Genomic DNA, 13,320 nt, shown 5'->3' with positions numbered 1-13,320 from the left:
TGTGTGTATATATCCTCATAGTGATGTGTATATCCTCATAGTGATGTGTATATATATCCTCATAGTGATGTGTATATATATATCCTCATAGTGATGTGTATATATCCTCATAGTGATGTGTATATATATCCTCATAGTGATGTGTATATCCTCATAGTGATGTGTATATATCCTCATAGTGATGTGTATATCCTCATAGTGATGTGTGTATATCCTCATAGTGATGTGTGTATATATCCTCATAGTGATGTGTATATATCCTCATAGTGATGTGTGTATATCCTCATAGTGATGTGTATATATCCTCATAGTGATGTGTGTATATCCTCATAGTGATGTGTATATATCCTCATAGTGATGTGTATATCCTCATAGTGATGTGTGTATATCCTCATAGTGATGTGTATATATCCTCTTAGTGATGTGTATATCCTCATAGTGATGTGTATATATCCTCATAGTGATGTGTATATATATCCTCATAGTGATGTGTATATCCTCATAGTGATGTGTATATATCCTCATAGTGATGTGTATATATCCTCATAGTGATGTGTGTATATCCTCATAGTGATGTGTGTATATATCCTCATAGTGATGTGTATATATCCTCATAGTGATGTGTGTATATCCTCATAGTGATGTGTATATATCCTCATAGTGATGTGTGTATATCCTCATAGTGATGTGTATATATCCTCATAGTGATGTGTATATCCTCATAGTGATGTGTGTATATCCTCATAGTGATGTGTATATATCCTCTTAGTGATGTGTATATCCTCATAGTGATGTGTATATATCCTCATAGTGATGTGTATATATCCTCATAGTGATGTGTATATATCCTCTTAGTGATGTGTATATCCTCATAGTGATGTGTGTGTATATATCCTCATAGTGATGTGTATATCCTCATAGTGATGTGTATATATATCCTCATAGTGATGTGTATATATATCCTCATAGTGATGTGTATATATCCTCATAGTGATGTGTATATATATCCTCATAGTGATGTGTATATATCCTCATAGTGATGTGTGTATATATCCTCATAGTGATGTGTATATATCCTCATAGTGATGTGTATATATCCTCATAGTGATGTGTATATATCCTCATAGTGATGTGTATATATCCTCATAGTGATGTGTATATATCCTCATAGTGATGTGTATATATCCTCATAGTGATGTGTATATATATCCTCATAGTGATGTGTATATATATCCTCATAGTGATGTGTATATATCCTCATAGTGATGTGTATATATCCTCATAGTGATGTGTGTATATCCTCATAGTGATGTATATATCCTCATAGTGATGTGTATATATATCCTCATAGTGATGTGTATATATCCTCATAGTGATGTGTATATATATCCTCATAGTGATGTGTGTATATCCTCATAGTGATGTGTGTATATCCTCACTGTGATATCTTGCCTCCCAGGTGTCCCTCTGTTCCTTTTCGCTCCTTTAATTGTCCCCCTTTTTGATCTGAGGTCCAGGTTCCTGTCTGTATATTAGACCCCACCGTGTATATTATATGATTGACTGGTGCAATTTGGATTTTCAAAATTTCTACTTTTCGATAATTTTCCACTAAGAAAACAATTGGAGTCTACAGATATGGAGGAACAATTGATCTTTCACACAATGAACCATAAGTGTCCCTCTTTGGGAGGTATGGAGATATCCAGAAACACATTCCCCTCCCCTATCTGTACTATCGCTAGCAGGGGCCATGGATCACTACCCCCAACATCTGACTACTACCCCTGGTCTCAGAGATATCACGATTATCACCCCCGCGGAGGGGAATGCTGTGAACAGTGAGACCCCTGGAAGTGTAGAGTTCCCAAACCTGACATTTCCTGAGGGTAAGGTTGCTGATGAGGCAGGTATCACAGGAGTCTTAATGATACCCAGGGGGCGCCACAGAGTCTCCAGTGTAGACAATAAAGTTTTTTTGCAATTATAGTGGATACACTATAGAATTATTACACTTACTTCACCGGGGAGGGGGGTATAGGATGAAGCTCAAGACACCTATACCTCAACCTCCCCTGCCGAGATCGCTTCAAATGATGTGATAATGGCTTTTAATGGGGCGTACTTCCCTGGTCTTGAATCCGCCCCTGTACTCCCGCAGTGAAGCACTGTACAGCCTATGCGGACTGTTTCCTGTCCGGTGCGTTCCACTGTGGAGCGCATCGGGATTGATATGGTTCACTTCCTGTATGGTGCGTTCCACAGTGGAACGCATCGGAGCGTCTTTTTCAAAGCACAGTCCCACTCTACTAGTGACCCAGTCGATGCGCTCAAAAATGAAAGCGCATCGACTCACAAATGCCCAAGAGACATGTCCCCATCTGCCCCAAGCTCATATTGAGCTCTACATTAGTATACAGACTGGAAACTCTTGCGTTCCACAGTGGAACGCAGGACACATTGACTTCCGGTCCCATCACTTCCTTTTGATTTTTAGTGACAGGCTTTTAAATAATGCCTATTTATGAATATATTGGGAACTCCTTGCAATAAATAAACAGGAATCTTTGGAAGGGATTAGGTTTTCCCACTACAAACAGTGAATAAAATAGTAGACAGGAAGTAACCCCACTTCTTTGACCTTTTCTCCTCCCCTAAGGAGGATGACCCTATACCATGTGTTTGTATCCCCCTATATAAGTTCGTGTCTTTGTATTATATGTACATGCTCTTGAGAAAGGGATATATTCCCGAAACGCGTCGAGCTGAATAAATAAACTTCCCAACTACATTGGAGCCCCGGTGTCATCTCTTTGGGGACCAGGAAGCCATTATCACATCATTTGAAGCGATCTCGGCAGGGGAGGTTGAGGTATAGGTGTCTTGAGCTTCATCCTATACCCCCCTCCCCGGTGAAGTAAGTGTAATAATTCTATAGTGTATCCACTATAATTGCAAAAAAACTTTATTGTCTACACTGGAGACTCTGTGGCGCCCCCTGGGTATCATTAAGACTCCTGTGATACCTGCCTCATCAGCAACCTTACTTATATTTCAGTCCACTAGTTGGTACTGATTCTTTTCCCCCTTTTTTTCTTGGGGGTTCTTTGGGGAGCTGCCTATTCTTCTCCACCTTTTTATTTATATATATTCCACATACACATATTATATACATTCTCCTCAATATTGTGGTCACCCCTTGGCGCCTTCTTCATCTCCTTTACCCCGACTCCCTTGTTTCTGTACAATCGTGCAGAACATCCCGTCTTCAAAATCTTTTTTCTTTCCACAGAGGGTCACAGAGGTCCTCAGATGTGAAGACGATCAATACATATCTAATATAAGACAATAACATAATATGGAGGAATAAAAGGAGCACATTAGTCAGGGGTGTACAAGGTGACCACACAGTCCACTCTGACACTGACTCACAATGAGTGAATGCTGTAAAAACAAAAACAACGGTTGTGATGTTCTGACTAGGCTGGTCCTCACCATTGAGGTTGTGAGGTTCTGTCATTGCTGGTCCTTACCATAGAGGTTGCTAAGATCTGACCAGGGAGGTTGTGAGGGTCTAACCAGCAGGTTGGTTCCCAGTATAGAGGTTGTGAGGTTCTGACCAGGAAAGTTGTGACTACTGAGGTTGTGAGATGTGAGGTTTCAGCCCAGGAGGTTATGATATCTCCCTGGAGAATATTTAGCAATCTGCATATTGTTTCTTTCCAGATGAAATGGCGAACGCTCCAGAGAAGATCCTGAAACTTGACGACCTCTTCAGGAAGGAGTTTTCTATTCACAATCCTGAGCCCAGGTGGATTAATGGTAGGTGGGCAGCACCTAGGTGTGGGAGTTAAGATGCTGCATACAGGTCGTGGGGGTGGTGATAACTAAGGCCTGGTGCTACTGACACACAGATGCATCCTGGGGATCGAGGGGAGGACCATCATCTTAATTTTACTTTCCTCTACTAGAAGTCGTCGTGGACAATCCACATGTTTAGCATTTGCTGTTTCACAAGAGCCCTGGGTGCACGGGGCCTACTGCTGACTGGATCCCTTTTTGTACAAATGGGTATTGAATGAAGCTTCAGTTGTCACTCTGGACCAGGGAGGTGTCCGCCATGGTCAGCTGACTACATTCCATGCTTTGATTGGTCCTACTCCAGAAGGTGACAGGTTCATGTCTGGCGTTTTGTGCAGACCTGGGCCTCTGTGCAATAAATGGGATGATGTGTGATAGAACCCTGTGCCCCGTTTTCTCGTGTTCTTATCTTATGTCTGACTACAGACTATGTTAAGGCTGCCATACTTATAACTGCGTAGTCATCGTTTAATGGGGGGGAGCGTCTGACTCCCCACAAAGATATTAGAGGAGAGACTGATCCAACAAAATTGATTTTGGTCTCTTGGGAGATAAATGTGCAGAAGGACTCGGATGAGTCTGGAGGATAGTCTGATATCTTCTCCATATCATCACCTCTAAGGGCATCTGGAAAGTCCTCACACCCTTTCACTGTCCTCACATTCTGTTCTCTCGCTCCTTGTGCTATAAATTCCCCCATCGTTCTGCCCTCAGTCCCCATAATGAGAAAGGGAGAACTGAAAGATACTAAAAACTCACATTGACATAAGTCTAAAGCCCCTTTACTCAGGGCAGAGTGACCATTGGGTTCTTAGTCACCTCTTACCAAGGCCCTTCTCTCCCGATTATTTACTTTAGGGGTAGCAGCTCTTGGAAGAGTCCTGGTTGTTCGTCTTCCATGCAACAATTTTGGAGACCACTCTGCTCCTGGGAACTCTTAGTGTAACAGAAAGGGTTTAGTCCCTTTCTCCAGATCTGTGCCTCCATAAAATCCTGTATTTAAGCTCTACAGGCAGTTCCTTCCTCCTAATGGCTTGGTTTTAAGTCTGATCTGCATTGTCAGCTAAGATCTTATATAGACAAGCCTGTGTCTTTCTACATCATGTCCAGTCACCTGACTTTATCACCGGTGACTCCTGTCAAGGTGTAGAACATCTCAGAGATGATCCAGAGAAATAGGAGACCCCAAAGTGGAAAGTCAGGTGTCAGAGCAAAGGGGCTGAAGACTTATGTACAAAAGTACTTCACCTCTCTCATCTCCTCACTCTCAAATAACCCAAAACGACTCTTTGACACTTTTTATTCCCTTCTAAGCCCTAAAGTTCCCGAACCTGTCACTGACCTCTGCGCTGATGGCATGGCCACTTATTCAGAGACAAGATTGGCAGTATCTGTCAGGAAATAATCCCCCAGTCCCCAAATAATTTCAATCCTCCTCCCTCCCATTCCTCCACATGCTCTCTCTTCTCTTTTGACCCTATAACAGAGGAAGAAGTCTCCAGGCTTCTCTCTTCTTCTCGACCCACGACCTGTAATTGTGATCCTATTCCATCACACCTCCTCCAGTCCCTCTGCCCAGCTGTCATCACTCACCTATGTACAACTTTTAATCTCTCTCTATTCTGGTATCTTTCCCTCCTCTTTCAAACACTCTATAACCCCACTACTAAAGAAATGATCTATTGACCTGTCTTGTACTGCTAACTAATGACCTGTTTATAACCTCCTTTTCATCTCTAAACTCCTGGAATGTCTCATCTACTCTCGCTTAATAAGCTAAGTCTCTGCCGGTGGGCAAGCGCAGTAGGGATAGACCATGAGAAAGTGATATGGAGTGTAGTGCGCAAGTGCCCAGACTTGGTGTCCGTGCAAAGAATCTATCCAGTTTGGACATGCGCTGTAGCTGGAAAAGGCAGACGGGATAAAGGTATAAGCTGCTACGCAGGCGCATACTCTTTACAAACATTGGTGAGTCCTCTGACTGACCAAGTACAAAAATGGAATCTATTGGTCTAACGACGTGACTATCATGCGATCGCCGGAAATGTATTGGTAAATCGGAAAGGAAAGATCCACCCATACCATATTTAAACATCAACTGATATGGTGATCGTGTTGATAGTAGCTCCATTGCCCCTGAAGACGCCACATCTGTGGTGAAACATGTCGGGGGAGCTGCTAGTTAGGTTTTAAATAGTGCGGTTGTGCTTAGTGTTCGGCTCCCGGTGCACTGCAGGCACTGGGCAAGCCGATACAAACAGCAACACTCAATCCATTAAGAGGAATAAAGGGTTAGAGTTATACACACTCCAGCCACTCTGGTGTAGGGCTGACAGAGAGCAGTCATCTCGTCATACCCTTACTAAACCGGAGTAGGGAAATAGATAAGGATAAATCCCTCAGGATAGAGTGGTAGATACATTAAGAAAAGAGACTGCAAACAAAAGCAGTAATTACTGGAAAAGAAAATACTTATTGCTGCAAGCACAAGAGCACTTTAATTTTAAGACACATTTTTTCTTTTCTGTCTTCCCGTATATATTTTTAAAGGAATATGAAATAAACGTTATATTTTAAATTAGACCGTAAACGGGAATCTATTAGCCGTAAGGCTATCTGAACCTTAAACATCACTCACCTATGTACAACTTTTAATCTCTCTCTATTCTGGTATCTTTCCCTCCTCTTTCAAACACTCTATAACCCCACTACTAAAGAAATGATCTATTGACCTGTCCTGTACTGCTAACTAATGACCTGTTTATAACCTCCTTTTAATCTCTAAACTCCTGGAATGTCTCATCTACTCTCGCTTAATAAGCTATGTCTCTGCAAACTCTCTTCTTGACCCCTTACAATCTGCCTTTCGCCCTCTTCACTACAGAAACTGCCCTTACTAAAGTGTCTAATGATCTCCTAACAGCAAAAAGAAATGGTGACTATTCTCTACTGATTCTGCTGGATCTCTCTGCAGCGTTTGATACCGTAGACCATAAACTCCTCCTCACCATGCTCCACTCTATTGGCCTTAAGAACACTGCTCTCTTGGTTCTCTTGCTACCTCTCTGGCCGCTCCTTTAGGGTATAATTCACTGGCTCTTCTCTTCCTTTTGATGTCGGCGTTCCTCAGAGCTCAGTACTAGGTCCTCTACTCTTCTCCCTCTATACAGCCCCCATCGAACAGACTATTAGTAGATTTGGCTTTCAATACCATCTCTATGCTGACGACACCCAACTATACACCATCCCCTGCTTTACTCCAATACACCAGTAATTGTCTGGTAGCTGTCTCTAACATCATGTCCTCTCTGTATCTAAAACTGAACCTCTCGAAAACTGAACTTCTTGTCTTTCCCCGATCTACTAGCTCACCTAAACTTGATATTTCAATTTCGTTCTGCAGTACTATCATAACTTCTGTGCAACATGCCCGCTGTCTTGGGGCCACATTTGACTCTGATTTTTTCTTTGTTCCCCATATTTAATCACTTACACGCTCTTGTCGTCTGCACCTCAAGAATATAACCAGAATCCGCCCTTTTCTTACGGTGGAAACGGCAAAAACTCTTGTTGCCTTCATTCATTCTCGTCTTGAATACTGTCTGCAGTGCATTACGGTCTCCCTCTCACTAAACTCTCCCCCCTTCAGTCTGTCCTAAATGCAGCAGCCAGGCTCATCTATCCATCCAACAGCTACACTGATGCTACTAGTCTGTGCCAGTCACTTCACTGGTTGCCCATCCACCACAGAATACAGTTCAAACTTCTCACCCTCACCCACAAAGCTCTCCACAGTGCTTCATACATCTCCTCCCTCATCTCCATCTACCATCCTACTCCTGCTCTCCACAGTGCTGCACCTCCATACATCTCCATCTACCACCCTACTCGTGCTCTCCACAGTGCTGCACCTCCATACATCTCCTCCCTCATCTCCATCTTCCACCCTACTCCTGCTCTCCACAGTGCTGCACCTCCATACATCTCCTCCCTCATCTCCATCTACCACCCTACTCCTGCTCTCCACAGTGCTGCACCTCCATACATCTCCATCTACCACCCTACTCGTGCTCTCCACAGTGCTGCACCTCCATACATCTCCTTCCTCATCTCCATCTACCATCCTACTCCTGCTCTCCACAGTGCTGCACTTCCATACATCTCCTCCCTCATCTCCATCTACCATCCTACTCCTGCTCTCCACAGTGCTGCACCTCCATACATCTCCTTCCTCATCTCCATCTTCCACCCTACTCCTGCTCTCCACAGTGCTGCACCTCCATACATCTCCTTCCTCATCTCCATCTTTCACCCTACTCCTGCTCTCCACAGCGCTGCACTTCCATACATCTCCTCCCTCATCTCCATCTACCAACCTACTCCTGCTCTCCACAGTGCTGCACCTCCATACATCTCCTCCCTCATCTCCATCTACCACCCTACTCCTGCTCTCCACAGTGCTGCACCTCCATACATCTCCATCTACCACCCTACTCATGCTCTCCACAGTGCTGCACCTCCATACATCTCCTTCCTCATCTCCATCTACCATCCTACTCCTGCTCTCCACAGTGCTGCACTTCCATACATCTCCTCCCTCATCTCCATCTACCATCCTACTCCTGCTCTCCACAGTGCTGCACCTCCATACATCTCCTTCCTCATCTCCATCTTCCACCCTACTCCTGCTCTCCACAGTGCTGCACCTCCATACATCTCCTTCCTCATCTCCATCTTTCACCCTACTCCTGCTCTCCACAGCGCTGCACTTCCATACATCTCCTCCCTCATCTCCATCTACCACCCTACTCCTGCTCTCCACAGTGCTGCACCTCCATACATCTCCTCCCTCATCTCCATCTACCACCCTACTCCTGCTCTCCACAGTGCTGCACCTCCATACATCTCCATCTACCACCCTACTCGTGCTCTCCACAGTGCTGCACCTCCATACATCTCCTTCCTCATCTCCATCTACCATCCTACTCCTGCTCTCCACAGTGCTGCACTTCCATACATCTCCTCCCTCATCTCCATCTACCATCCTACTCCTGCTCTCCACAGTGCTGCACCTCCATACATCTCCTTCCTCATCTCCATCTTCCACCCTACTCCTGCTCTCCACAGTGCTGCACCTCCATACATCTCCTTCCTCATCTCCATCTTTCACCCTACTCCTGCTCTCCACAGCGCTGCACTTCCATACATCTCCATCTACCACCCTACTCGTGCTCTCCGTTCTGTTAGCGACCTAGGATTAATAACCTCCATAATTCGTACCTCTCACTCCTGTCTTCAAGACTTTTCTCGAGCTGCACCTACCCTCTGGAATACTGTGCCCCGGAATACTAGGTCAATTCACAACTTCTCCACCTTCAAACGTACCTTAAAAACACATCTTTTCAGGCAGGCTTATCAAGCTGCCTAAACTGACTATTCTCCGACTAAACCTCCCCCACCAACATCTCTGGCCTGAACTCGATCCTCTAGTAGTCCCAAACCCGAAGCAGATCAGCCGGCACCACTCCTGTCAGTTCCATAATGGCTCGAATCCTACTTATCACAATCAACTACCTGATGTGTCACCCCCAATTCCTCATAGATTGTAAGCTCTTGCGAGCAGGGCCCTGACTCCTGGGGTTTCAGTTGCATATTAGCCGGTTAGTTTTGTTTTGTACATGAACCCTATGGATTTCTAAAGCGCTGCGGAATATGGTGGTGCTGTAGTAATTAATATTATTATTATTAAAGGGGCTGAAGACTTATATCCATGTGAAATTTTAGTTTTTCATTTTAATAAATTAGCCAAAATGTCTAACCTCCAGTTCTCACTTTCTTATTATGGGGAAACTTATAGCACAAAGAGCAAGAAAACAAAATGTGAGGAAAGTGAGGGGTGTGAGGACTTTTCCAATGCAGTGTACATACAGCTGGAATGCTATACATCTTCTGGTATATAGTGATATGGACCATGCTGCTATAACCTGGGCATCTAATGTATATAATTATATATGTACAGCTGCTATAACCTGGGCATCTCCTGTATATAATTATATATGTACAGCTGGTATAACCTGGGCATCTACTGTATATAATTATATATGTACAGCTGGTATAACCTGGGCATCTACTGTATATAATTATATATGTACAGCTGGTATAACCTGGGCACCTCCTGTATATAATTATATATGTACAGCTGCTATAACCTGGGCATCTACTGTATATAATTATATATGTACAGCTGGTATAACCTGGGCATCTCCTGTATATAATTATATATGTACAGCTGCTATAACCCGGGCATCTCCTGTATATAATTATATATGTACAGCTGCTATAACCTGGGCATCTCCTGTATATAATTATATATGTACAGCTGGTATAACCTGGGCATCTCCTGTATATAATTATATATGTACAGCTGGTATAACCTGGGCATCTCCTGTATATAATTATATATGTACAGCTGGTATAACCTGGGCATCTCCTGTATATAATTATATATGTACAGCTGGTCTAACCTGGGCACCTTCTGTATATTATTATATATGTACAGCTGGTATAACCTGGGTATCTCCTGTATATAATTATATATGTACAGCTGGTATTACCTGGGCATCTCCTGTATATAATTATATATGTACAGCTGGTATAACCTGGGCATCTCCTGTATATAATTATAGATGTACAGCTGGTATAACCTGGGCATCTCCTGTATATAATTATATATGTACAGCTGGTATAACCTGGGCATCTCCTGTATATAATTATAGATGTACAGCTGGTATAACCTGGGCATCTCCTGTATATAATTATATATGTACAGCTGGTATATCCTGGGCATCTCATGTATATAATTATATATGTACAGCTGGTATAACCCGGGCATCTCCTGTATATAATTATACATGTACAGCTGGTATAACCTGGGCATCTCCTGTATATAATTATATATGTACAGCTGGTATAACCTGGGCATCTCCTGTATATAATTATATATGTATAGCTGGTATAACCTGGGCATCTCCTGTATATAATTATATATGTACAGCTGATATAACCTGGGCATCTCCTGTATATAATTATATATGTACAGCTGGTATAACCTGGGCATCTCCTGTATATAATTATAGATGTACAGCTGGTATAACCTGGGCATCTCCTGTATATAATTATAGATGTACAGCTGGTATAACCTGGGCATCTCCTGTATATAATTATAGATGTACAGCTGGTATAACCTGGGTATCTCCAGTATATAATTATATATGTACAGCTGGTATAACCTGGGCATCTCCTGTATATAATTATAGATGTACAGCTGGTATAACCTGGGCATCTCCTGTATATAATTATAGATGTACAGCTGGTATAACCTGGGCATCTCCTGTATATAATTATAGATGTACAGCTGGTATAACCTGGGCATCTCCTGTATATAATTATAGATGTACAGCTGGTATAACCTGGGTATCTCCTGTATATAATTATATATGTACAGCTGGTATAACCTGGGCATCTCCTGTATATAATTATAGATGTACAGCTGGTATAAGTTGTACATCTTCTTGTATATAGTGATATGGACCTTGCTGGTATAACCTGGGCATCTCCTGTATATTATTATATATGTACAGCTGGTATAACCTGGGCATCTCCTGTATATAATTATATATGTACAGCTGGTATAACCTGGGCATCTCCTGTATATAATTATATATGTATAGCTGGTATAACCTGGGCATCTCCTGTATATAATTATATATGTACAGCTGATATAACCTGGGCATCTCCTGTATATAATTATATATGTACAGCTGGTATAACCTGGGCATCTCCTGTATATAATTATAGATGTACAGCTGGTATAACCTGGGCATCTCCTGTATATAATTATAGATGTACAGCTGGTATAACCTGGGCATCTCCTGTATATAATTATAGATGTACAGCTGGTATAACCTGGGCATCTCCTGTATATAATTATAGATGTACAGCTGGTATAACCTGGGCATCTCCTGTATATAATTATAGATGTACAGCTGGTATAACCTGGGCATCTCCTGTATATAATTATATATGTACAGCTGCTATAACCTGGGCATCTCCTGTATATAATTATAGATGTACAGCTGGTATAACCTGGGTATCTCCTGTATATAATTATATATGTACAGCTGGTATAACCTGGGCATCTCCTGTATATAATTATATATGTACAGCTGGTATAACCTGGGCATCTCCTGTATATAATTATATATGTACAGCTGGTATAACCTGGGCATCTCCTGTATATAATTATAGATGTACAGCTGGTATAAGTTGTACATCTTCTTGTATATAGTGATATGGACCTTGCTGGTATAACCTGGGTATCTCCTGTATATAATTATATATGTACAGCTGCTATAACCTGGGCATCTCCTGTATATAATTATATATGTACAGCTGGTATAACCTGGGCATCTCCTGTATATAATTATATATGTACAGCAGCTATAACCTGGGCATCTCCTGTATATAATTATATATGTACAGCTGGTATAACCTGGGCATCTACTGTATATAATTATATATGTACAGCTGGTATAACCTGGGCATCTACTGTATATATATATTGTACAGCTGGTATAACCTGGGCATCTACTGTATATAATTATATGTACAGCTGGTATAACCTGGGCATCTCCTGTATATAATTATATATGTACAGCTGCTATAACCTGGGCATCTACTGTATATAATATATATGTACAGCTGGTATAACCTGGGCATCTCCTGTATATAATTATATATGTACAGCTGCTATAACCTGGGCATCTACTGTATATAATTATATGTACAGCTGCTATAACCTGGGCATCTCCTGTATATAATTATATATGTACAGCTGGTATAACCTGGGCATCTCCTGTATATAATTATATATGTACAGCTGGTATAACCCGGGCATCTCCTGTATATAATTATATATGTACAGCTGCTATAACCTGGGCATCTCCTGTATATAATTATATATGTACAGCTGGTATAACCTGGGCATCTCCTGTATATAATTATAGATGTACAGCTGGTATAACCTGGGCATCTCCTGTATATAATTATAGATGTACAGCTGGTATAACCTGGGTATCTCCAGTATATAATTATAGATGTACAGCTGGTATAACCTGGGCATCTCCTGTATATAATTATAGATGTACAGCTGGTATAACCTGGGCATCTCCTGTATATAATTATAGATGTACAGCTGGTATAACCTGGGCATCTCCTGTATATAATTATAGATGTACAGCTGGTATAACCTGGGCATCTCCTGTATATAATTATAGATGTACAGCTGGTATAACCTGGGTATCTCCTGTATATAATTATATATGTACAGCTGGTATAACCTGGGCATCTCCTGTATAAATTATAGATGTACAGCTGGTATAAGTTGTACATCTTCTTGTA

General features: G+C 41.9%; 1 protein-coding gene across 1 annotated transcript in view; it reads left to right on the top strand.

Annotated features, from left to right (window-relative positions):
• Nucleotides 1-4,322, top strand: part of LOC122944616 (inactive dipeptidyl peptidase 10-like) — a 50,236-nt gene extending 45,914 nt beyond the window's left edge. Inside the window, exons 3-4 of the mRNA XM_044303077.1 lie at nucleotides 3,727-3,822; nucleotides 4,288-4,322. Coding sequence (XP_044159012.1) covers nucleotides 3,727-3,822; nucleotides 4,288-4,322 — 131 coding nt within the window. The remainder of the gene's footprint in view (nucleotides 1-3,726; nucleotides 3,823-4,287) is intronic.
• The last annotated feature ends 8,998 nt before the right edge of the window (nucleotides 4,323-13,320 follow it).

The sequence above is a fragment of the Bufo gargarizans genome, chromosome 8 (assembly GCF_014858855.1).
Source record: "Bufo gargarizans isolate SCDJY-AF-19 chromosome 8, ASM1485885v1, whole genome shotgun sequence".
NCBI lineage: Eukaryota > Metazoa > Chordata > Amphibia > Anura > Bufonidae > Bufo > Bufo gargarizans.
The sequence above is the reverse complement of the archived record's forward strand: the minus strand, read 5'-3'. Positions and strand labels throughout refer to the sequence as shown.